Below are 25,944 nucleotides of genomic sequence, written 5' to 3'. Positions count from 1 at the left end.
TGAATTAGAAGTGAGTTGCTGAACTTGAGTCAAATCCATTTCATCCTAAAAGAACACAAAGCCCCCAATAGAAATGTTGTACTTTCTAAATGAGTGTCTGACTTTAACCTCTTTATTCTACTCTGTGCACAATGAGCTTTGTTTACGTCATGAAAATATAACATTTAGAAAAGATGAAGTACATTTCATGCATGGAGGAAGGATCATGTCTGATGACACAAAGTAGGTAAAAAATGAAAAATAGAAGAGATCACAATGAAGGATGAAAACACAAACCCATGGATGTTCGGCTTTTTTACACTCCCTCTTCTTAGTGTTTTAAAAGGCATGTCAAAATAAAGCAGACATTTTCCCTTAAAATGCTCAATTGTGTCAAAGACATTTCACAGAAGCAAAGAAACAGAAAAAAAAACACTTTATGGTTTCTTTCAGATTGAGTCCTGCTTAGTTGCTGTACTTGCAAAGACTTTCCAACCCCTGTCCTTTAGTGTCAAACATTAAGTTTTCTTTTTAGAATTTACTTTACTCCCACATTTTCCCTCGTTTTGGTCTTAATTGTTGGTTACTTAGCTAACTTTTTCACAAGTTAAAATCATATTGCAGTGAGTGTAGTTGTGACATAAATGTGGTCATGATAAGAATGGTGATGATGACACAAAGACCATGCAACCACCAAGAGCAAACAGTCAGCATAGCCTGTCAATGGCGAGGACCCTCCAGGACAAAGATGAAATGACGCGATGAAAATGCCCATACACAAACACATTTACCCTGTGTCTCTGTGGACTGAGTGAACCAGCCAAACTTTCCCTTCTTCTTCTCTGTGAGGTCAGCCAGCGTGACCCCTTGGTGTTATCAACATGCAGTTCACAAAGCAGACAGCAGAGGCAGCAGCGAGTCAGTACACAGAGGAACAAACTAAAACACAGAACTACTGTCACCAGAACTAAAGTACAGAACATGAAAGATTAAAAGTTTTTATGGCAGACTCATAAAGTATGATTAAAATAATAATAATGTTATGTGTTGCTGGCAAAAGCCAGACAGACGTCAGGAAAACCACTCATGAAAAGACGAATGTACTGTACATCCACTTCAAACAATTAAGGTACAACATGTGTCAAAGCAATAGCAATGATAAATCTTAATGCCAATATGACAATAAAGTGTATTAAAGTTTGTTTACTTTTTGGTAACAATTTCACGTTTATTACTAATAATTCAAAAGGTTCTGGACACAGAAAGCATACAATACAACACTGGAAATGATTAGCGGTAAACAAGAAAAAACTGATTCAGAAAAGAAAACGGTTGTTAGAGACAAGAAAGGTGGAAAAAGAGAAGAAAAAGAGGGGGAGATCTAATTTTAGCAGGAGTCTAGATGAACACACAGACACTGCAGATTCAAGGAAACAAAGTTAGAGCGTCGTCACCTGTAACAACAACAGAAGTGGTCAAAGCAAGGCAGCTGCTGGAGAACAAAACCACTCACAGATGCATATGAACTGACTACACTGTGAGTTATTACTCAACAGACAACTTTTACATGACTGACAGCTTCATCTGATGTCCTGGAACATCCAAACTCGTTATGTCACAGCGCAACACTTAAAACTCCGAGGAGCTTTTAATGATGGGATGGATGTCTCCCTGTTTCAAAGTGCGCCGCGTCAGTGTCACCAACCAGCTCACAAAGAAGTGTATCCAACAAGTGCTATTCAGTAGTATGAAGGAATTGGGCAAAAATCCTTCATTGCTATGATTCACAAGTCACAAACTTATTCTTTACAGGATCTGCACTGTTGTCTCATTTTCAATCGATTGTTGGATTCTACATTTTTCATTCACAAATAGAGACATTTTTTTGACAAAAGCCTAGCTTTTTTAAGCAGTAAAACTCATTCTGACAAGCACAGCTCAGGGTGCTGGGAATCATCACAGTCTGTGCTATGAGTTCTACTCAAAAGCTGAAGGTATTACATCTCTGTAAAGGCAGCTATAGTCAAATGTCTTCCATGAAGCCCAAAATACAACACGATACCAAGGATTCCAAAACTTCTTAGCTGAATGTTATGGCTGATAAACCATGCTCCAGACATTTAGTGCAAGTGAAAACAGAACGATTTCATCCCGCTTCCTCCCACCGTCCAAAAACATAGGTTAATTGGTTACTCTAAATTGTCTCTAGGTGTGAATGTGAGTGTGCATGGGTGTGTGATTTGTGATCCTGCGACAGACTGGCAACCTGTCCAGGATCTCCCCTGCCTTTGCCCACAAGTGGCTGGGATAGGCTCCAGCAGCCCCGTGACACAGAAAGGGACATAACGGATTTAGAAGATGAATGAATGAAAAAAAAAAAAATCAGTTTCGACTGACCCAAACCATCCCAAAGCACAACAGCAGCTCTGTAACGCCTGCGAGTGAATGAGTAAACACTGAACAAAGGTTCTTTCGTGGTTCTACTATTGTTTATTCTTGGACTTTTTCTCAGGGGAGAAACAAAACTTGTATTTAATCTCTTCTTTTCTAATTCAAATTGCATCTCAAGATTTAAACACTTGAGTGACGTTTTCTATGGGCAAAATAGGGGAAAACATTGTTATTATTATTATTATTATTATTATTATAAAAAAGCAAAAAACAAATTGAAAAATTTCTCTTAGTGCTGAAGCTAAATCCACTTGAGAATATGAGTGATTCTTTTTTTTTTTCAAGATTGAGGCAGTTTTTATTTCGATTTCAGTTTTTAAAAAATCCTATAAGATATGATAAAATATAATCCTTTTTTTAAACTAAAGTTTAAAAACGGATTTTACTCAAATCAAATTATTTCATACAAAAGAACTCTCCAAGAAATACCCAGGTTACATGTTTTGAAGTTCCCATTTTGATCATCTTTTGATCCCAATGGTATTTTAATCATGATTATGCCGTTTTAAGCCTAAATTTAAAAAAAAATCTGTCAATCTCTTTGAGGACATAGTTTCTGCAGAGCAGCAGACATTCATTAGAAATTCACCTTTGAGTTGTGGGCAAGACATAATAAGCCTAACACCCACAAGCTTTTTGCTCCTGCATTGTTCCATCTGCTCTCGATTGACAATGATTTGAATAAAGAAACACAATATTAGGCTTAATTTTCTTTATTTGTCCTCCATCATCAGAAAAATGCTACAAGAACATATTAAAAACACCAAAAACACTATTTTCATCAGAGTGGGTCTTTAAATGGATTCAAGGAATTGATTGATGTGTGGTTTCAACCTGTAATTTGTGAGTGTTACATCCTTGCTGTAATTTTAATGCATTTAACTTCTTCATTTTCCTGTTTAGATGGAATAAAAAGGCAACTTACGATTACGCTTGCCTTCCTCGTCTCCTTCCTCATCGTTCTCGGGGTCGATGTCCTCAGCCTGCGTGATCCAGTCCAAGTAGCCCTTAAGGTCTTCCTCCAACTGCTGCTTCTCCCGAAGCTTCTGGAAATCACCTCGAGCCTTGGCCTTTTCTCGCTCTTTGGAGAACTCACTGAAGAGAGAGAAGCATGGTGTCAAAAGTACACTACTATAGAGTTGATCTATGATATTTTTTTTCTTTCAATACAAAGATCTGATAAGTACCAGTGAATCGCATAGTGGCTTAAACGCCTCACTTAATATCAGTCAGTTATTTTTACAGTTTTAGAATGTATAATTCAATAACTGACTAGAATGGGATGACATTATGAATTTTCAAATAAGTGAAGACTTACATAAAACTGGATCATTATATACGTTTCGGAATTACACAATCAGGCCTCTTTCCAGGGAACACAGAATAGATGAATGACTTAAAGCTGTTTATGTGCAGCAGAGGTTGATCAGGCCTTAAAGGTCATTCCTGCAGGTGTTCTGACTTTCCTTCATTACTTACAGCCTTCTCTGCCTGCACAAAAGCAGTGCTGAAACAATGTGGTACTAAGCCATCATGAGCTTAAGTTAAACAATATTGGACTGCTTAAAGTGTGTTGTTTCAAACCTGACACTAAAAACGGAACTCAATGTAGAGACAAGCATAAAATCTGAAAAGTGTTTGTTTCAGTTACAGAAAAAGTCAGAAACCGAGTAGTTTCTTTTATCATGCAAAAGTGCTCAATCTTGGTGGAAACTGACAGCAAGAGTTCTGGCAGACCCAAAGTCCAAACTGAATTAGATGAAAAGTTTTCTATGACCACGCTTGAAATGTGTTTGTAGAAAATCCATCTCAGTTTCAAATGTAAAGAGAAGACTGAGCTGCAGGGCTGACGGGACGAGTTACAGCAAAAGAGGCATTGCTTAAAAATAAGGCCAAGAAGCTGACTGCTGAGCCCTGGAGTGATATGGACAAATGATTAAAACTGTGACATTTTTGCTTTATCCTAAACATCATCAAAAAGATCAAACAAAAATGGCTCAAACATGGAGGAAGAAGCATAATGGTTTGAGGTTGTTTATACTAATCTAGAATCTGTGATTTGTACACGGCTACCTGCAGCATCACACAATTATGCATTTAGTTGGTCAGCAGTTCATCCTACAACAAGATCATGACACATTTTGTTCTATTTTGCTTATTTGCACAATTCTTTTCTTTCAAGAAGCATTTAGATTTTACTGACCAGCAGTTTTATATAATGGTGGTGTAATTGTGTTAGATTTTATTCTTTCATTTGAACTCATGTTTGTACAAAATGCACATTACAGGTCATTAAACACATTAAATAAGTCTTTAACTACACAAATCTGGGATGCATGTAAATAAATTAGTTTGTGCTGGCATTAGCTCACTGATACGAATGGAAAATGTCATGGCCAGCATGACGTTAAGGGGTTAGTGAAAGAGCAATGGTTAACTTACCCACTTAACACACCCAAAACCAAGTTAAGAACAAAGAAGGATCCAAAGATGACCAAACTGACAAAGTAAACCCACGGCAGCTCAAAGCCCATTGCATCATTCATCTGGATAAAAGGACAGAGAGGAGGTACAAGCATTTTATCAAAGCAGGAAAAACATTCTGACATCCCTTAAAGTAAAGGGAAAACATAATTAACTATATTGAAAATCCTTACTTTACACATTAGGAAATGATTTTAAAAAAGGCATCTTTAAATGGTAAAGTTAAAATTAATCACTCTAAATCGCCCAAAAGACAGTTTTTACTTTGTGGTCTGACCTAAACTACCATTTTGGTTCCATCCGAGTGTTCTAATAAATTCATGACCAAGTTTTATCATTTAACAAACTTTAAAAAATCGCACATTGCACTTTTTTGATCTTATTGTCTAGCAGCATATAACGAACAGGCTTTTAAAGCAAAATCAAATATAAATAATAATATAATGGCTAATTTAAAATCTGTGTGCAGGTTTTTCACAATTTCATGATCTTTTTATATATTTATGAGATTTCTTGGTTGATTGTGGATTTGCACAAGGACATATTTATTTATTTAATTATGAACAGTTTGGGACTCCATAGTATGTTTGCCTGGCTCTTTATAGAGACAGGTGAACTTAGAATGTTCTGCTTTTGTTGAGTTGGTTTTCATTATTATAGTATGTCACAATAGTTATTTTCTCACAGCATAAATGATACCCAGAGTTTAGCATTTAGCATCAGTGATGTGTGACAAAACAGTAATTAAAGAGGTATCATATTTACCCAAAGGTGACATTTTTCCCTTTAAAGAGGCTGTATTACTTCCTTTTTCCCATTATCTAATTCTTCTACTTTAAAGCTCATAGTTTTTAAACAAAAAAACAAAAACAAATGAATCCTCCTGCTTTGATTAGCAGCTCGATTTAAGCCAGCCAATCTGTATAAACTGTTGAGAGAATTCATTTTGTTTCAATCCATTTGTCCAAAATTGTCCACATCTTAAATCTTTTAGGTTTTTATTCTACCTTCATCCTTTCAGCACTGTCACAGCAGCATTCATTTGGAATTGCCATGGCAACACAAACCTTCATATGAGCAGTAAAGACTATGTGAGGGATACAAAAAAAAGTCTGCAGGACAGGAGAAAGGAGGAGGACAGGTTGATTATTTCATATATTGGGGCTTCATCGATGAAAGAGTGTGGGTGGACTGTGATAAAAACATACTCAGTGCTGAGTGCTTTGGCTTATTAAAAGCTTTTTTTTTTGAGAATGAGAAGCTGAGGAGTTTCAAGTAGCCCCAGCTTTTCATATTTTAATTATTTATTGTTAGTTATTACAAAAGTAATGGTTCAGGAAACAGCTCTCAAGTTTGTCTCTTAAGGAAAAGACCGCTTCAGTTTACATGTGAGACACTTAAAGATGCCAAATGCAGCTTTGGATTTTAACTGTGACAAAAAGAATTTACCTCATAAATTATATTATTTTCTATTTATTTATTGTTCTAAACTTTAGAGTTCTGTTGTATTTTAAGGTTTTCTCGATTTTTTGGGTCCTATATCCCAAAACAAACAATAAACAATGTGTTTTCCAACAGTCCAGAGTCATTGTGATGTAGATTGGCAGATTACCCAGTACAGAACATCGGTCCAGCCTTCCATTGTGATGCACTGGAACACAGTGAGCATGGCAAACAAAAAATTGTCAAAGTTTGTGATGCCGTTGTTGGGACCCTGCCAGCCCTCTCGACAAATTGTACCGTTGAACAGACAATGGCGTCCGTGCCCCGACACGGCACACGGGGCCGGCTCTTCCTCAGCAAGTGCACCTGGGGTTGATACAAACAGATAATAATACTTATTTTCATTTATTTAAGCAACTATAACCAATGACATCTGTAGACTGATTTTAAAGTTCTTTTAATGGTTTATAAATGTTTTTATGGTCTTGGGCCCTCTTATTTAAATGATATTATTTTAAAATACGAACCCTCGCGGACCCTGAGGTCCTCTGGCACTGGCCTCTTAGTTGTCCCTAAGGTGAGGACCAAGACACATGGTGAGGCTTCGTTCTGCCATTATGGTCCTCGCCTGTGGAACGGCCTGCCGGAGAACCTCAGGGCCGCAGAGACTGTAGAGGTTTTTAAGAAGAGGCTCAAGACCCACCTTTTTAGTCTGGCTTTTATATGACTTTGATCATTCCTTATGTCTTTTATTATTCATCTATTTATTAATTGAGGTATTTATTTACATATTTAATTATTTATTTTCTTGTAAGGACTATTATTATCTTTGTTTCTAATATGCAATTCTTTTTATTGTTATTTTACCAATGATTCTTAGGTTATGTTTTAATCACTGACGTTTTTTTTTTTTTTTTTTTTTTAATTACTAACATTCTTATATCTTATTTTATTTTTTATCTTTTTCTATTTTTATTGTTGTTATTTTATGATCATTTTTATTTTTTATTCTGATGTTTTTTTACTCCAGTGTTTCCTCTGGGGGATCCATCGTTCTTGGGCACCACCAGCTTGACCTGTAGGGCATGCCGTTGCTGTGGTGCCCGTTCTGGTTGGGCGGGCTGGGGTCCCACTCTGTGGTCTAATAGCCATGGATGGGGCCCTGGGCTGCCCTGTGTTGGGCGGGCGCTGCGGTAATGGCCCCTGTGGTCCGGCTGGGCCTTGGAATGAATGGATCCCCATGATATCGTTTCCTCGCAGCAGTACCAAGCCAGACCTTCTTCAACTGCAGTTCTTTTTCTGTTCACGGTTCTACTGGGGTAACTGGGTGGGTGGGGATGGGGGCGGGGGGTGGTGAGGGAGGGGTACCTTCTTTGTGTGATTGTCGTTTGTTTTCTGTTCTTAATAACTTTCACTTTTTATGACTGTTTTATCTGTTTTTATGTTAAGCGCTTTGTGTTTTTAACCAAAATGAAAGGCGTTATATAAATAAATAAAGTTTGAGTTTGAGTTTAGATGAAGGAGACGCAATGTTGGTCTCTGAAAAAGGCCAAGATGTTGCTGATGGCAATCAATCCACAACAGTGTTTTACTGTCAAAAAAATCTGGTACTTGCATCACTTTGGGGTTTATCCCAAAAGCATCACAAGTTGACTAAAGGTGTGTGACAGTGGTTTACAAAGCAAACTGCAGCAAATACCGGAAAACAGCACAAGTCATGTTTCTGTGTTTCCTAATAGAAGCCAACTCCAAAACTAGATGGATCATGTTTATGCAGAAAGAAAAATGCATAAGTGCAAATAAAAGACACATTAACCTAATAATAATGAGTAATAATAGTAATAATAATAATAATTTCCAATTTAAACTAAATTATTCCAAAAAAACATTTAAAACTTGTTAACTGTTATTCCTGTCAAAATTAAGCTTTTATTGAAATTGGTTTCCTTTTATCATATCGCTCAAACTTGTTTGTTTTGTTTTTTTCAGGTAGCTTGCAGTAGATAGAATTTCTCGTCTGGTAGTGCCTCCTCATGCTGAATATGAAAAGTTAATTCAGCCAACCACAATCAAGAAATAGTACACAGTTTTTAGAAAGTGCTGGGGGCTGCATGTTATTGATTTTATAAAAGGAGCCTGCGGGACGCATTTGTCCCAGGGGCCGGGCTTTGGACATACAATCATCAGCAATCAACATTTGAATGAGTGGAATCAGTGCCAAATAAGTCACCAGGTGACATGAAATTAAAAGCTCAAATTACAGTTTTCTGATAGTTCTCAAGTTTTTCTCAAGAAAGAAAATATATATAGCAAGACCTTTGTACTGTAGGACACTATTCCTTTATTGGTCTTTCTGCAGGGCCTTCTAAATCTGTCACTTTAAAAAGTACCCTAAATTGTTCAGATCGCTTTAAATTTCCTTATTGGAGAACTAATTTTATGATATAGGGAACCACAACTCTGTATGGAATACTGGCATTTCTTCAACACTCTGACTTCTGTACTATGAGAAACATTGTGAGGAATTTGTGAAAAAACAAGTAACACAAAAGACCACTGCATTACCACTGAACATGTTCCGCACATTTATCCAGTAAGTCTGACATTCTAAGATGTTTATTATTGATCTGATGGAGACACTGTAGTACCCGCTCACGTTAAATATGCACAGCTTACACCGCCTACATCAACACATTGTATGTACAGAGTAGATTAGCTCACATTATGGTTAACAGATACGCCGGTGATGGCTGAACAACAAAAGAACAAAAGAAGGGCCTTTTTTTTGTCATTCAATGACTAAATGAGTGAAACACCGTCCTGATGGACAGAGATCCAAACATTAAAACCCAAAACGCAAACAGTATTCTGGTCATTTTATAGACGCGTGTATGTATACGTGTCTGCCAGCTTCTTCTTAAGTCTTGCATAATTCAGCTATTTTATAGGTAACGCTTGAGAAAAGGTCAAACGTGTTTATATAATAGCCAGATATTTGTCATTTAATCACTGGAATTAATCCACCATCTGCTGTTCTGCCCCATTTCCAGCTGCTTGTCACTGTTCACAAACAAGGTGCATGAGTCCATTCATCCTCAGGGATTAAATCCTGTATCCACTCTGAACTGAGTCAGCCTTTTCCAGACTGAAGGTTTTTTAAGGTTTAAACTAAGGAATTAAAACATCATAAGAACAAAATGATTAAAAATAAAACATTTTACCTGTTTGTATCACGTAGCATGTGGCGTGCATTTTTCCAATAAAGAGCTCGAGGCCGATGATGGCGTAAATAATGATGACAAACAGGACCAGCAGAGCTATGTGAAGCAGTGGAACCATGGCTTTAATAATGGAATTTAAAACCACCTGTAAACCTGAAAACATTCAAAAGGAGCCTTTTTAGAATGAACACGACCACAGAAAATATACAGAGTATGATAAATGAGTTATTTGTCTCATCTGTCTTGTATTAGCTGTTTAGGTTGTTTTGAGTATTTTTCTTACTAAGGTGTAGCTTTTTGGGTTAACTTTCCAAAGCTGCTTTGGATAACCACTTTCATTGAACTAGGGCTGCACGATATGAGGAAACTCGCGATTTGCTATATTAGTGATTAATATTGCGATGACGATGTAACTTGCGATACATGAACAAATAGCAAAGAAAGTAAAAACATAATTTCCATTTTACTAAAACAGTTTAATTTACATTAGAGTCAACATAACTTAAATTATACTCCAAATGACCCTCATCTACATAGGAGATGAGAATCTAACATAAAAGGGGTCCATCCAATTGATCAAATGCATAAAAGGATTTATTTGATTCGTTAAATATTTCTTATACTTTTTTATTTCTGTTTATTTTGTCCTTTATGTTTTATGTTTAGTTCTTTGTTTTGTTTACGCCTAATTTAATAAATGTTTTAGGAAAGAGCTTAAATTTTCTGAAATTCTTTCCTCCACTAAGTGCGTTCTTGGATTTAAATTTCATCCAAAAGCTTTTTGCTCGAAGATTTACATGATATGACTACCAAAATGTGCTAGTTTATGAATTTATATTTTATATATTTTGCGATATACAAAGAAAATGAGTAAATTTATGGTTTTAAATAACTGAAAATCCTCTTGTTTATCAAAGTGAACAGTAGTTTGGGGGATTTTTTTTATTGTGTGTGCTGTAAGGATAAGTTAGATGGAGATGAACAGAAATATCTATATATTTTCATTTTTGTAAACAGAAACATTCTAGTGAATGCATCCACTACAAAAGTTATCAGCCTCACACAAATAAAAGACTGGCACAGAACAAACTACAACAGAGATTAATCATATTTAAGTTTAAAAGATGTGGGGTTTTCCTTCACAAGACGTATTAGTCTACAATGAGCTGTGAGCACACTACTAATACAGTCTGCCGAAGAGTATATATATATTTTTTTTTTAGTTGACATTTGTTTTTTGCAGTTCAATTGTGATATAAAGAAAAAAATCTGTTTTAACAGACAATAAAGTATCTGATATTGATCAGAGATTTTGACTCACTGGGAACACCAGAAACAAGACGAAGGGGTCGTAGCACACGGAAGGCCCGAAGTGCTTTCACATCGAATCCCCCTGGTTTGCCTCCAGACTGGCCACCATGGTCAGCGTCTTTGGTTATCATCTCTAGGACCACACTGAACAACCTTTAAAAAAAAGAGCAGACAAAATTGGCACAAAAAAAGAGTAAATAAATAAAGTATGTTAGGGCAAAGGCTCGAGAGAAAGGGAGAGCAGTGAATTCAGAAAAAACCCTCAAATGATTAAAGCGAAAAGCCAGAATGAAAAGAACAAAGCCAGGAGTCCTTTGTGCTTTTCTGTCTGACTGTGCACCTGTTTGTATGCTAGCAGGCATAGATTTCTCTATTGATCCTATGTGTATTTACCTTTCTTATTACAGTTTGCATTAAGTCCTCTGGTCGCCAGGTGCCAAATTGATGAAGTTAAAATACAAATATAAGCACGTTAATATTTGCTTATATTTCATGAACAAGCCCAAACATCAATGCTCTCTGTGAAGGACCAGGACTTTCCTAATTATCAGTAATTTGTCTAAAAAAAAAAATCTAAAAGCTACTAAACACAAATTCTAATTTAAAAAAAATTGAACACATACATTGCAAAGTTTTATGGTACTACAAATTTGAAAGAGAGTTTTAAGATGAATTGTATAATTTATTAGAAATAAAAAAGATAAATGCAATCTCTGAAAATTGAATCTTTCCAATAGTTAATTTGTAAAGCCTTTTCACTTGACTGATTTAAAAAGGTTTCTTGTCTCTACAATAAATGTAATTTTCACTTGTGCAAAATTGAAAAAACTTGGGGGTTGAAAGTTGATGATTTCTCTCTTCAAGTCCAATGGTTTTTAACTTAAAAAGCGAAAACTAAACTGATAAAATAATTCATGAAACTTAAGTTTAGTTTTAAACCCAAAAAAAGGGTTTGTACAAGTTTACCCCGGTTTGTTGACACATTGTATTAAAGAAGGCTAATTTTAACAGCTAAATTGAGACATATTAAATACCACAAAAGATTTGAAACAAAAAACAGAAAGTAAATAGAACAGATGCTTTCATTCAATTAGAAAGGCTGTTTAATGAAAAGAAATTCAGGATGTATATTTTTTTATCAAATAAATGTGCAACTCTTAATGTTTAACAACAAAACATTTTTCAATAGAAAGCATTAATTCATTTTTAAATTAAATGTTAGAATAAAACAATATTTGGTCGTCTTAGTTTCTTATTTCATAACTATTTATTGACCATCAAAAAGTTGCATTTGTTAAAGACTGGTCCTGGTCTTTTGTATTTTTATAGACTTTTTAGGAACATTTTTTAATTTTGAAAATAAGCTCAAAATTAATTAGAAGTCCGACTCTTTAACAGCACATTTCAACAACTCACCCCACAATGACGATGACAAAATCCAACATGTTCCAGCCGTTTCTGACGTAGGAGTTTTGGTGCATCACCAAGCCATAGGCAATGATCTTCATAAATGTTTCTATTGTGAAAATGATCAGGAAGGCATATTCCACTTTTTCCTACAAATTGGAAAAGGATTAAAGGAAAGAAAGAAAAATGTTTGATAGAATTTAAATGGAAATTAAAAATGTACAATCCTAAAAGCCAATGCACAATAACAGTTTACAAAAACTGTGATTACGACGACACCATAAAAAAAAACAACAGTATAAAAAATAAGAAATGTAACTTGTGCCAGAAATGTAATCCCCTTCTTTTTTGTGACAGCAGCTGGAATCAGACACTTTTCCACACAAGTTTCCCTGAATGTGCTGCACTCAAAATAATAACTATATGATTTAAAAGCTCATTTAAAAATATGCATCAACATGGAAACACATTTAAAGTTCTGTAAGTATTATAATACATTTTTAAACGTTATTCAGCAGTCTTGCTGCATCGTTGAATGTTGCTATGGTAACTGTGTCCTTTAAATAAAAACAGTCCCTGAATATGATTTCTTTCACATTAAAATTATTCTTTATGCCCACAAACTATTTCATCAAGTGCACTTTCCATTTACCATCCCTTACATATATCTTGTTTATGCTTCACTTTCTTCATCTTTTATTTCAGTTTTCTGATTGATTTTCTATACATTTAACATCAACTGTGAGAGATGATTTCACACGCTTTGGGGCAACTTAAGCTTAGTGTTCTACTGCTGATTAAAATGACACAAACAAAAAATGCAGACGGGGACAGCGGGCATGAGAAACACACCAAAAAGGCACTGTGGGCTCGTGCTCAGACTTTACACCTACACTCATGGACAGAGAGACTCGCGAGAGAACAAAAGCTCATGACACACTTTTGGAAGGCAGCAAGCCAAGTCGACAGCATTTTCACAGAGAGCCTGTGAATGTCGTCAGGAAAATTGGTTAGGTGGACTACAAACACCCATCAACCGCAAGACCCGTTTTGTGTTTTAGCAATTGTTTTATCCTCTAAACATTGCTACTGCTCAAGATTAATTTGCTTTTTCCCCTTTTTTTCACTACAATCCTGAGGCAACATCATAGAAAAAAAAAAGGTAAAATGAATGCTTAAGGCCTCGCTCCAATAAAAAAAAGTGTTTTTTGTGTTTTAAACATGTTCTTGTGGCATTTTTCTCATGCTGCAGGACATATATTGAATAGAATTTAACTTTATCTCACACGGAGAAATTCACCATACATGAAAAAATTAAGATTAAAACTGTGTTTTTGAGTATTTATTTGTTCAATCCATGGTGAATTAGAAGCAGAAAAAAAAAATAAAAAGAAAAAACTTGGAGTCATGATGACATATAGACTACAATCGGCAGACCAATACCTGCAGACAAATAGATCCATGTACATCTTTATCTTCCTCGTCCGAGCTGGCACCTGGCTCTAAACTGTACGGCTGGATACCACCAAAATTGCTCGCCATTTTTGTTGCACCACTGTTATCTTGGGGTTGTCAGGGGCTCGAAGCAAGAGGGGGAGTGTGTATCCAAAAGGATGATGGGAAATTAGGCTTTATTGCTGCCAGCAGTCCTACGCACAACTCGGAGGTGATTTTACTCCTGCCACTCTACAGAAACTATGACCTAGAAAATGACACAGATTGTTTGATTTTGGCTAAAAAATGTATAATTACAATTAAATGACCAATGTGAATATTCTGTCATTATTCCAAGGGGAACACTCACTGTTTTGAGCGTAGAACTTTAAAAATTGTGTGCTCAAAAAATCATTTTGCAATTTAAACAAAACAATGCACCTGAAACTCAAAAATATGTGCAAACTCTTGGAGGAAAAAGAACAAGCCATCAAAACAATGTTTACTTTAGAGAAATTCTCTCTTCTGCCAGAGCAGGGCATCACATTACAAATGTGCCCCAGAAACCAGCCAATCACAAGCATGTGATCACGTATTTTTATGTTTGAAGTCGATGTCTCTGTTTTAAGTGAAAACCAATATTTTTTGAGCACACAAAACTTTAAGTTTTACGCTCAAAAGAGTGAGTGTTGCGCTTGGAATAATGGCACAAACATTCCTCCAAATGGGAAGGCTTTTTAAAAAGCTCAAAAGATGGTCAGAGTGGGACTTTAAGCTAAACTTAAGACAAGTCACAGACAACTTCTTAAAACTGTCATTCCTGAGATTTCCCTTCTGAAACAAATGCAGAATGATGCAATGAAGAAAGAGGGGTTTGTTTACAGAGGACTTCCTCTAAAAGCAGAAATCCCATTTCAAGGGAAGGAACTCGCTGACAGGTTTCACTGCGTAGCAGCAGGACGGAAATGTTTAGGTTCTCCAAAAGTTCTTTTCACAGGTAAATAAAATTCAATCCTGCAAATAAATCAGCTCTTGGAAAGAACATCTCAACAATTCCTGAGACATAAAGACTAGAGAGTTTTAATCCTCTTATATTTGTTTTACTAAGCAACTACTGTGTAGACCCAGAGAGAAACTCATTTCAGATTTAATATCAGAGTTGAGGACTCCATGAAATAAAAACTCTCTTCTTCCTGTGAGGCAGATGTAAGCAGAAAAGTAATTGTTTACAACCTCCTTTTATTTTTCATACCTCACAATGGGTTTAACACACTTAACACAAGTTCTTTATTCTTGCTAACACCCAGGGATACAGATAGTAGGGTGTTTCTGCTCTTTGTGTTTCTGTTACAGCAACATCCATGAATAAACAAAATCCTGAAGTGAGCCTCTGCTTGGTTTAGTTTGGCCGAATGCAAACTACCACCTTACAGGAAGGAATCCCGCTGTTCTTGTTTCCAGTGTCCAAGCTTGGTGAAGATTGCTCCTTCTGTGCTTGTAGTAGGAAAAGTGTTGCCATGGAAATCAAGCTTGCCTCATGTGTGGGCAGAGCATGAGACTTGAAGTAATCAAGTCAGGAAAACTCAAGACCTAAGCTGCCAACAGCCCACTGGCTCAGATAAATATGGTAGTCAAAGGACTTGATGTTTATATTTTTAAACGTTAGAATGTTAAAATTGAGGATTTCAAATTTTGAGCAGCAAAATTCTTTAAATCAGTCAAATATCTTTTGTAAAAATAATAATATAATAATATATAGGGGAAAAAATCTGATCCAACTTTCTATCCTCAAGATAAGACAAACGTGTCTTCATTTTTATTTCTGTTTTTAAGCACGAATGAGCCGATAAATAAAGCTAAATTTCTTTGTCTTAGAAGAGCAAAAGGCACTTTTAAGGAGCCATGAATTAATAGAACCGATGTATTTTTCCAACATTCATGTGTTTTCTGTCAACAGAGGAGGAAACGGACCAAAACTTTCATTTAGGCAGTGCATCCTATAAGCTCCAAAATCTGCTTTTTTGGAAGCAGGCCAAAAATTTGGGTTGCTAAGCTCAGACCAAAAGACTTATAAGTTTCAGTTAAAAGGATGAGCCAAACGACCCACATGTGGTTCATTGTTGCACCAGGTTTTCAAGTCAAAAGAAATCCAAAATCTTTCCACTGGGATGAATAAATACTTTTTTTTAGCTTTTAATTAAATTTTAATCCCTTGTTTGATGTAGAATTTCTACTTAATTCTAGTATTTGTGCCGTTCATGTGTCGTTCATTTATATATGAAACAGAGATGGGGAAGTAACTGGAAATTTAAACCACTTCTTATTGGGTTAACAACATATTTTTTAACTCTCAGTAGAATTTCTCCTATATGTCACAGAATTTGATCCTTCTGTCCATGTGAATAAAAAGTTAAAAAGCTCATTTCTTCTGCTTTGGCACCTGTAGACACTTCAGACCTGAAGACTGACTGTTGTCAGATAAATGTAGACCATAATATGAATCAGTCTGTAGCCATTTCAATAGTTAGTTATCAGCTTTTTTTCTCCATAATGTAACATAAAATGAATGTGCCAGTGACTGCACATTTTTATGCAAGATTCTTGTGATTTTAGGGGGAAATTTTCTGCAACCACCATGTTGCAGAAATTTTGTCAGAGTTTTCTGGTGACAAAAATTAATTATTTAATGACTGCTTTTGAGAGCTAGCTTACTTCTGGCTCCAAAGAAAAGTCATTTCAGCTGCCTTTTTTGTGCGATAACGACGCCGCCATGTTGAAGCCAGACGTTTCCAATGTTTGATGTGACGCACCGCATACTTTTATTGAGACATCTCATTGACCAGTTTAGAACTTGAATAATTTGTACAGCCAAAACATGATATAAAAAAATTTGGTTTATCAAGAACATGTTTAAAAACAAAGTAACAGAGGGTTAATCCGACCAATATAATCAACAGCTGTTTCGGGAGTCACTCAGTCCAGTTCTCATGTAAAGTCAACTCCTGTAACTAAATCACAAACTATCTTGCTGGGTCAAATAAAAATGTACCCCTATTAATGACAGAGACAACACCTGCAGCCGTATGATAGCTCCTTCGTTCATTCATTTATCTTCTAATCCATTTTATCCCTTTCGGGGTCACGGGGGTGCCGGAGCCCATCCCGCCCAGTTGCAGACGGGAAAGGAGGGGAACACCTTGGACAGGTCACTAGTCTGTTGCTGGGTCACAATCACACACCCATGCACACTCACATTCACTCCTCTGGACAATTTACAGTAACCAATTAACCTATGAAGTATGTTTTGGGACGGTGGAAAGAGGCCGGAGTCCCTGGAGAAAACCCACAAATGCACGGGGAAAACATGCAAACTCCACATAGAAAGGTTCACCACTGATGTTCTGTGACATTCTTGCTATGAGGCAAGAGCGCTAACCACTGCACTACCATGCATATAATAACTATACTTTCTTTTTTTTTACTTGTCCTATCCAATAACTGAGCAAACAGATGAGTGCTGAAGGCCTTTTGTGTTGAACAGGTTTTACTAGTACAATAAGGGGTTATGCATCTTCTGATAACCGAGGTGCATATTTGTACAAACCCCTTTTGTATTTATTTTTATTTTGTTTTTTAAATTTATTTATTACATTTTATGCTTTAAATATATATTTACTGTATATTCCTTTTTTAAAGAGGGAATATAGAGGGGGAAAGTGTAAAAAAAGAAAGAAAATAGCTATAGTTTCTACAGTCAGAAGATAGATGTACACATCTTTAAGTAAAATATAATGCAATATGCAAGGCAAAGACCTTTTTTTATTTTAACATTCAAAAGGTTGTTAGTTTTGATTTTTAAAGAAGTTTTTCAGCGTATATATAGTGTTATTTTTAGTTGTACGTTGGGTCATACATTATGTAACTCATACACAGGCAGTGGTGTAAAAAAAAAAAAAAAACAGGCAATTAAACACTCCTTGTGTGAAGTGCTTTGGTGCCACCGCTGTTAAAAGGCATGCAATAATACTATTGATGCTTCCGGTACTCGTGACAGTGAATCTGGATGCGAAATGTAACTCCACCATCGTGCATTGGAGACCAAATTTAAAACCGCAGCCTAAAGAGTCCAGCCGTGATTAACTGGTTTCCAACTAACATGCAGGAAGTTTTGCATCTAAACAAAGATCTCACAAGATGTCAGTTTTGAATTTCTATTAGTATTTCAGAATCTCAAAACCAACCAGTAAACAAACAGAAAAAATTGCCTAAGTATTAGAACTAAGAGTCTATTCTTGTAGTAAAAGTCTAGGAAAGCATGTTCTACTTGAGTACCTTAGTATTCTATGGTTGTTCCGGCTCTTGCACTGTTACTGAGGAGTAGCAGTTGAAAACTACAGTATAAATTACTTACCAGACTACATCAGAAAATACACACACTTACTGCACAACAAAACAAAAATGAATCTATTACCAAACTCCATCTTAAAATTAAGTAAATTGACCTTATAAGTGGTTTAACACATTGAATTCATCAGAATTAAACGGTAATCTGGGAAATTCACTCTCTGTGATCAGGTAATGAAGTTGCAAAATGTTGTACATTTTAATAAATTCATAACAGCTGTGACAAGTTGACTGTTCTCCACAGTGTCTCACATTGTGCTGTGTTAATATCTCAGGCGTCGAGGACTTATGAGCAAAAAACTAAAGATCTGAAGCAGTTTTTTTATTTGCTGGAGTTTCTCCTTCATACAGACTGATAATGATTAACAGAAGCACAAGTTTTGTGTTTTGGGGCAATCAGAGGTCGCTGTAGCAGTTCATCTATTAAAAGCAAATCCGCTTTTATTGATTCACACAGGTGGTTTGGCAGAGATTTTTACTCCAGATGGCTTTCATGACACAACCCTGTATTGCATCCAAACTGGGGACTGCCACAGGGGGACCCAGACTTAGGCCCCTCATTGTTGGGCAGTAGCAAAGGGTCAAATGTGCTTTTAAAAGGCTCCTCCTTAAGCTACATTATCAGCACCCTCGGTTACTTGCGTTTAAGCAACCACTTTCAATGAAATGTCTATGTAGACATGCATATATGCACATTCAGGCTCCCGCCTTCAAAACTCTCCCCTTCACGTGCTTTTAATTTTGTGTTTTGAGTAATCAGGGACTTAGATAGTGACATTTGAATGGCGTCCCTTTCAATTCACAGAAGTGACATCTGTTTGAAAATGGATCATAGAGGAGACGGTAGTCATTGTGCCTTGTGGCCGGCAGGAATTATATTACACCAAGTATTTCAAATATTGGAACAGAGCTGTGAAAGAAAACGTGCGTTCTTGAACTTAGCATCAAAGAGAACTAATAGATTATTAATCATTTTCGTTGTTGCAAGAAATATAAGTAAGTAAGTAAGTTATTTGCATAGCGCCTTTCACAGATAAAATTACAAAGCGCTGAACAATTAAAAAAAAGCATGCAATACCGTAAAAAGCAGAAAAATAAGATGTAAAGCAAAACTTAATTGAAGAAAAATAAACTTAGAATCGAAATATAACATTAACGTTAACAATGAAACCAGTCAGCTAAAAGCATTTATGAATAAAAATGTCTTCAGTTGACTTTTAAAAGAATCGATGGTGTCGGCCACACGAAGGGACAGAGGGAGGGCATTCTCAGTCTGGGGGCTATTGCCTGGAATCTGAACTTAAGAATCCAGTTGAAGCATTTTCCAGCTTTTTTAAATAAAACTGTATTTTCATGATCCAGAGAAAAAATGCAATTCCAGTCACTCAGTTACATAATGCTGAACAAACCCTGACTGGAATACGCTTAAAGAAAGAGTGTGGGTATGAATGTTTGGTGACAGGAGAAAAAAGGCAAATAAGAACACAAGAATGACAGATACTAGCAGTACTGACAACATGCACTTTTCTAACCGTCCATCTATCTAGCACTATTTGAATAAAGTATATATTAGTTTGTGTATCCTTCCTTTCTGTTAATTGCTATGTTACACTTAAAAGTGTTCCTCAGTGATGTCAAGTTTCTTAATCTTTTCTTTATTTTAAAACATCCTAATTTAGACTGTTTTCTCAATAGAGGGTCTTACTTTTAAAATTCACAGATATTTCTTTCATGGATGGATGTTGATTCATATTAGAACTTCAATAAATAGCTGTAATGAAATAAAACCCATTTAAAGATGATCTTCATTTTGTATTTGACATAACTTTGCATGCTCCAGTGTACTGTGTGCCGCTGTTTGAGTTTGTGTGCTCGGAATTGATCCAGTACCAGGTTGGCCCGGCACCATCATCACGGCTGACCTACCACAACTGCCTGGAATGAGCTGGGAGCCTCACAACACTGACCCCCCACATGCACAGACACGCACAAGCGCATACACACATGCAAAGAGCGGTCGCAGGTTCAGTCGATGTCACTTTACTCAGTGATGATAACGTGAGCTGACATGACACTCGATCAGCCGGTGGGTGCATCTGGGTTGTATGTGTTGATTCTGAGTTTCACCCCCCCCCCCCCCAACAGGTACTGTTATATTCCATAATGCAGCGTCTGTCTGTGATGTAAAAAAAGAAATACAGCAGAGAAACATGAGCCAAGATGTCTAATAATGTCGAGTAAAACCAATAAAAATGTTATATCATGATTTGTTTGTTCCTAGCAGCTCAGTGCCAGAAATGATTAAAATCCCCTTTGTTTCTAAGCAGTGTGACATTTGACTTTTGTCCTAAAATGTTCCTAGATAATCTATGTCCAGAACGTTTCTGAGGAGATGACTATTGGTAAATGTTTGTGTGAGCTGTCATGGTGATACCGCCTTACCGCGACTCTGTCAGTGTGTGTATGACACACATCCGTGAGGAAGAACCAGCCAGGCAGCCAGATACAAGCCAATCAGCTCCTATTAGCCTGTGTTCCCTTTGGTCTTAATAAGATGAATGGGGAGCAGCAAGGCTGAGAGACTCAACTGCTTATTGTTGTAGAACACAACAATAAAATAGTGCTCAGCTGAATATTCTGCACTCACTCAGTTTCAGGGGGGAAAAAACATTGATGCCATGAAGTAAATAAAGTTAAATAGATGAATATCCTAGTATTGCATCTTTTATTTCAATTTACAATCAATATCTGTTCATTTACTAGAAAATGTACGTTTTTGAAATAACAATTTTTCTTGTACTGCAGTGTAAATGTCCTTTTTTTTCCCGCTTAGTCTCTCACATTTCTCCAAGCTCCGGAAATAGATTGGTCCTGTAAAAAGATGCTGATGAAATTAGAAATGAGGACGAGAAATAATCCCTGCTTGTTAGTTAGGAGATAAATCTGAACGGAGGATTTTCTAATGAGTATAATTGATGGAAAGAGACAGCATATCATGTAACACACTACATGCTGAGTAATCGTGGCCTGTATTGTCAAATCTATTTCAAGTTCCTGGAACTTACAGAGTCAAACGAAATCCATATATTGTAAAATAAAAAAAGTGACTTCTATTGTTGAGATGGCTTTTAGGGATACTCCTTAAAACCTACAGTAGGTTAAAAAGGTTACTGCTCAGTTAAAGTAAACAAATGCCGGACAGATTTACAAAGCAAATTTCCTTAATGCTGCCAAAACATTATAGGAGCAGAAACAGATGTGGACCTCTGCAAAGCAGACCTAAAAAAAAAAAATTTGTCAGTAAAAGATGTGACACTGTCCACGCAAGTGTCAAGTTGAGTCAGAATCAAGTCCTGTGATGTTGAAGCAACAGATTTTCCCCATTTCAGATTATTGCATTAAAAGCAAATTCAAAGAAACACAATGACAGGACTCCAAGCACAGAGCATTGCCTCATGTCAGTGGTTGCTAATGTTGTCTTTCACTCTGACAGGAATTCATCCCCAAGGTTTGTGAGCTTCTGTTTTTCTAGATCTGGCTACCAAATAAATTTACAGATTAAAGAGAAGTAAGAATACAGAGAACCTTCACTGTCCTAAATCCCGCAGTAAACACAGAAAAAAGATATGATGTTCATTGAAAGCTATTTAATTCTCTGATTTTTTTTTTTACTCTGTCGTAAAATATTGAATATTTTATTATAGTTTTATGTTGTGTAGCCTATGTGAATGTATATGCATTTATGTGTGCATTTCTTTATCTTTTCTTCCATCAATTCATGATGAATACAGTTTTGACCAATAGATCTTTATCCATCTATCTATAGATGCCCGTTTCTTTGTCTTCTTTAGCTTTATTTATTTGTTTTGATTCCTTTAATGAAACCATTTCTACATTATCAAACAAGTCACCAAATGTTTAAATGAGCAACTATCCATCAAGTCAGATGAAGCATCCAGAGTTCATCAGAGGAACATGTTTTTCAGTATCCTATTTTCTGTATACCGCCATTACTATAAAGTCTATGCATCTGTAGCTAGTCTATTTTTAGTTGTGGATACTCATAATCCAAATGTCAAAAGAGCAAAAAAAGCCACAAACATATATATTACGCCCCTCTCACCCTCTGCGGGTGGTTTTTCCTCCAGGCTCGGGTCCTCTACCAGAGGCCTGGGAGCTTGAGGGTCCTGCGCAGTATCTTAGCTGTTCCTAGCACTGCGCTTTTCTGGACAGAGGTCTGAGGTCTTTCCAGGTATCTGTTGTAGCCACTCCTCCAGCTTGAGGGTTACTGCCCCGAGTGCTCCGATTACCACAGGCACCACTGTCACCTTCACTTTCCAGGCTTTCTCCAGTTCTTCTCTGAGTCCCTGGTATTTCTCCAGTTTTTCATGTTCCTTCTTCCTGATGTTTCCATCGCTTGGCACTGCCACATCCACCACAGCGGCTTTCATCTCTTCTTTATCCACCATTGCAATCTCTGGTTGATATATAGATATAGATATATAGATATAGATATATCTATATATCTATATATATAGATATAGATATATATATCTATATATCTATCTATAGATATATATATCACTGTGCCCAGAAGCGATGCACTAATCCAGAGTTGGTATTAGGATAACCACAGCAGCACCACAGAAATGGCAAAACTGTCTTCCATGTGTGCGTTCATGAGTGCTAATGAGATTTCATCATTAGTTCTACTCATTTCCTGAATTGTTAGAGCTAAAGATTTCAGTTAGTACAGAACAAACGTTAAAATAAATACGAAATGTAAGAAATTTTGCTAATTTTTATAAAAACACATTTTCACTTAAAACAGATCCTTTCCTCTAACTACAACTCCCACACCTCGTTCTCCAGAAACCTTTCATTTACCGCTTCCCATTGCCACCACCTTTTCCTGTCTTTTCCCCTCATCCTGCCCACTTGTCCCCACCTTCCTGTCCTGTATGCCCTCCTTGTTCCTCTCAGTTTGTCTCTGTGCACCTCGTCTTCTCCTGTTGAGAGCCTTCTCTGCAGATGCTCTGCAAGTCTCCATGGTCACAGTTGTCACGGCAGCGAGCTAAACTGTATGTTAAACTAGGTGAAAGGAGCACAATGAATATAAACATTCAGATAGTAAAAATATACATCTCCACCTGCAGAGAAAAACAGTTGAACACAAAGGGCTCGTATCAATTTAAACAGTTATACGGATGGCAGCAGTCATGCATCTTCTAACACAACTCAGACTATACACTCCCATGTTGTGATATCTTAATTGATTCATGTATTTAGGAATAAATTCATTATTCCTAAAAAAACTAAAAACATAAAAAGTCAGCATTTTAAAAATTACACACAAAGTCTGAATCGTAAACTATGTTCTCTTGAAGAATGGGGTGAATAAACCCGACGGACAGTGCAAAACCATCATTTCCTGGCGTGCGTTTGGCTGGCAACATCTTTTAAAGAAAACAAGAACAGATTCTTTAACAGGGGATCAAATCATCCTTGATTACCATCATTAGTGCAGCCTTTTAAGAGTTCTTCTTATATTTTTGGTTTTGCATTGCTTTTCTTCAATATTAAAGATCCTCTGTTAAAGAATCTGTAGTGGTCTTGGTGTTTAACAAACAGCATCTTCAGCTTTCATTTTTCATTCCAAGCAAAGCTTTTGGCTGTTAAGAAGGAAATTGGTGGATGGTGGAAATTTAACTTCTCATTTATCCCACCATCAGTAAACCTGCTTAGCAGTAACAGATAATCTCCCCATTACATTTCCTAGTCATCCAATCTTCGGACACTATCATTATCCATTTTTAACAGATTCATTTGCATAACGCTAGCTTGTTTTTGAGTCCATCACTCAGCCTGTGATCTGAATGGATCGTTATGCAGACTAAACAAGTCTGAATGTTTGCACAGCGTCTGTTTTTCCTATGTTTTCCACTACAGAAAAACATGGAATGACTGTATAATTAACAAAAAGCACCTGGTTCATTTGAAATGTTCAACTTCTCTTCACCTTATGTCAACAAAGATGCAAAAGGAATAGTTCCTTTTGCATAAAGCTCTAGAAAACTGGGTCAAGTCTGACAGATCACAGTGTTGCAGTCACTTGGTCTGGTGTGCAAAGCTTAGAGCTGCATGCATTCATTTGCTCTGTAACTGATGTCTTAAAGTGTTGCTTTAGAATCCAAAGCATTCAAAAACAATGTGCATGTGAGGCTGTGTATTTCTGTGCATCACAAAAGTCAAAGTGAAGATGTTTTCATATTCTGCTCCCTGCAGTGTTTGTGTTCCCCTGGGTTTTGGGTGCTAAGCAGCAAGTCCAGCAGGCGCCCCGACATCTGGGCATCTGTCACCCCCATGGTAGAGCCACCGGGGTTACATTCAAAACTCAAAAATGTTTGCATAATAGTGCAATACAAACTTACAAGTTGAGTTGTAGACGTATATGCTTTAAAATGCTGTTGTTTGTTTTTTTAACGCAGAATTAAACAAAAAATCATGTGAAAGGATATGACCATTAAAGAATTAGAAACTGGAGCATTTTGACCCTCAGCTGCCATTATAGGAAAATATTTTCCAATTAGCTTCAAATCTCTGAAAATTTCTGTTCTTCTAAGCCTGATTTATAGAGACTTTGTGTGCTGCAGATCCACAGTGTTTCTACTTAACACATGATAATGATGAAGGGGAGCGACAGCTCAGAGGAGGAAGGAAGTGAGTCACTGAGATGGGACTGCACTTGAATAAATCTGTGTGATCACAACTGTCCTGAGGTCACTTTCACAGGGCTGCCTGCGTGCACACTCATTAACAGTCGTAGATCTTTCTTTGCGAAAAGATTCCCTACAAAACGTTTAGCCCATAGCCTGTTTCATGGACGATTTCCAAGATAAAGTTCTGACTTTATCTTGGAAATCTGAAAAAGAAAATTGTAATCTTTCCTAAAACTAACGTTTCAAAGAAAAATAAAATATATAAATGGAATAAGAGAGAAAAAAGGGATTTTTTTTTTTATCTGCCACTTTTTCTTATGAAAAGTTACAAAATAAATACAAAACTATTTTGGCAATAAGTCCAAATATAATATTAACTATAGGGTATTTCAAAGTATTAATACCTCAGTGTACAAACAGCAGTTACCTGTACATTTAAAATTGACAAGCGTGTAATCATACACAATAACGTGCAAATGCCTAGGTCTATGTGTGTATATTTATATTTATGTATATTTATGTCATAATTGTTTCCTTTTTTGTATTCAAATATCAAATAAATAAATAAAAAGTTTAAATTTAAGCTTTCAAAAACCTTTGTCTACTTTTAAATTGTAATGATGAAATTTGGTTGTAAGAAAATGTATTTACACTTTTTTGAAGCCTGTTAACAAATCTCTTTTCAATACTTCAATTGTTAAGCAAAGACACGGCTGTAAGCAGAAAAAAATATCTTCATCGCTGTGTTTAAAAAAACAGAAATTGCTTTAGCTACTCTCATGTGTTCAGGAAAAAAACAGATTACAGATGTAAGTAAAAGGTTTAAACAAAATTGATTATATACCTTATCATATCAACATAATTACAGTCATTTAATGCTTTGCTTACCTCACTGTTCATCGTTTTCTCTTTATTTTTTCCCCAAGAAAAATGCTTTTTACATGTTCTGTGTTAGTACTGTTTACTATCGGGGTATTTCAATATTATTAAGAACATTCCTAATTTATAGCATTGTTTTTTATGTGTTGCAATTATCTCAACCATTTTTTATATAAATCTTATGTCATTTTTCTGTATCCTTTGTTCTCAAT

The 25,944-nt window shown here is 36.2% G+C and overlaps 1 protein-coding gene across 37 annotated transcripts in view; it reads right to left on the bottom strand.

Moving 5' to 3' along the window:
• Positions 1–25,944, bottom strand: part of cacna1db (calcium channel, voltage-dependent, L type, alpha 1D subunit, b) — an 84,382-nt gene that overhangs the window by 38,332 nt on the left and 20,106 nt on the right. For 23 of the 37 annotated variants that reach the window (XM_023956439.2, XM_023956440.2, XM_023956443.2 and 20 more), the window contains exons 4-10: positions 12,306–12,445; positions 10,900–11,042; positions 9,579–9,731; positions 6,527–6,723; positions 4,873–4,976; positions 3,356–3,525; positions 771–845 (exon numbers count right to left, since the gene is read on the bottom strand). In XM_023956439.2, the coding sequence (XP_023812207.1) occupies positions 771–845; positions 3,356–3,525; positions 4,873–4,976; positions 6,527–6,723; positions 9,579–9,731; positions 10,900–11,042; positions 12,306–12,445 (982 nt within the window). Of the gene's footprint in view, positions 1–770; positions 846–3,355; positions 3,526–4,872; positions 4,977–6,526; positions 6,724–9,578; positions 9,732–10,899; positions 11,043–12,305; positions 12,446–12,615; positions 12,717–25,944 lie in introns of those variants that run through there. The other 14 variants (XM_023956447.2, XM_023956465.2, XM_023956463.2 and 11 more) reach the window with 3 other exon arrangements.

The sequence above is a fragment of the Oryzias latipes genome, chromosome 7, assembly GCF_053564925.1.
Source record: "Oryzias latipes strain Hd-rR chromosome 7, Olatipes_Hd-rR_3.1".
Classification (NCBI taxonomy): domain Eukaryota; kingdom Metazoa; phylum Chordata; class Actinopteri; order Beloniformes; family Adrianichthyidae; genus Oryzias; species Oryzias latipes.
This window is presented reverse-complemented; position numbering and strand designations above follow the sequence as displayed.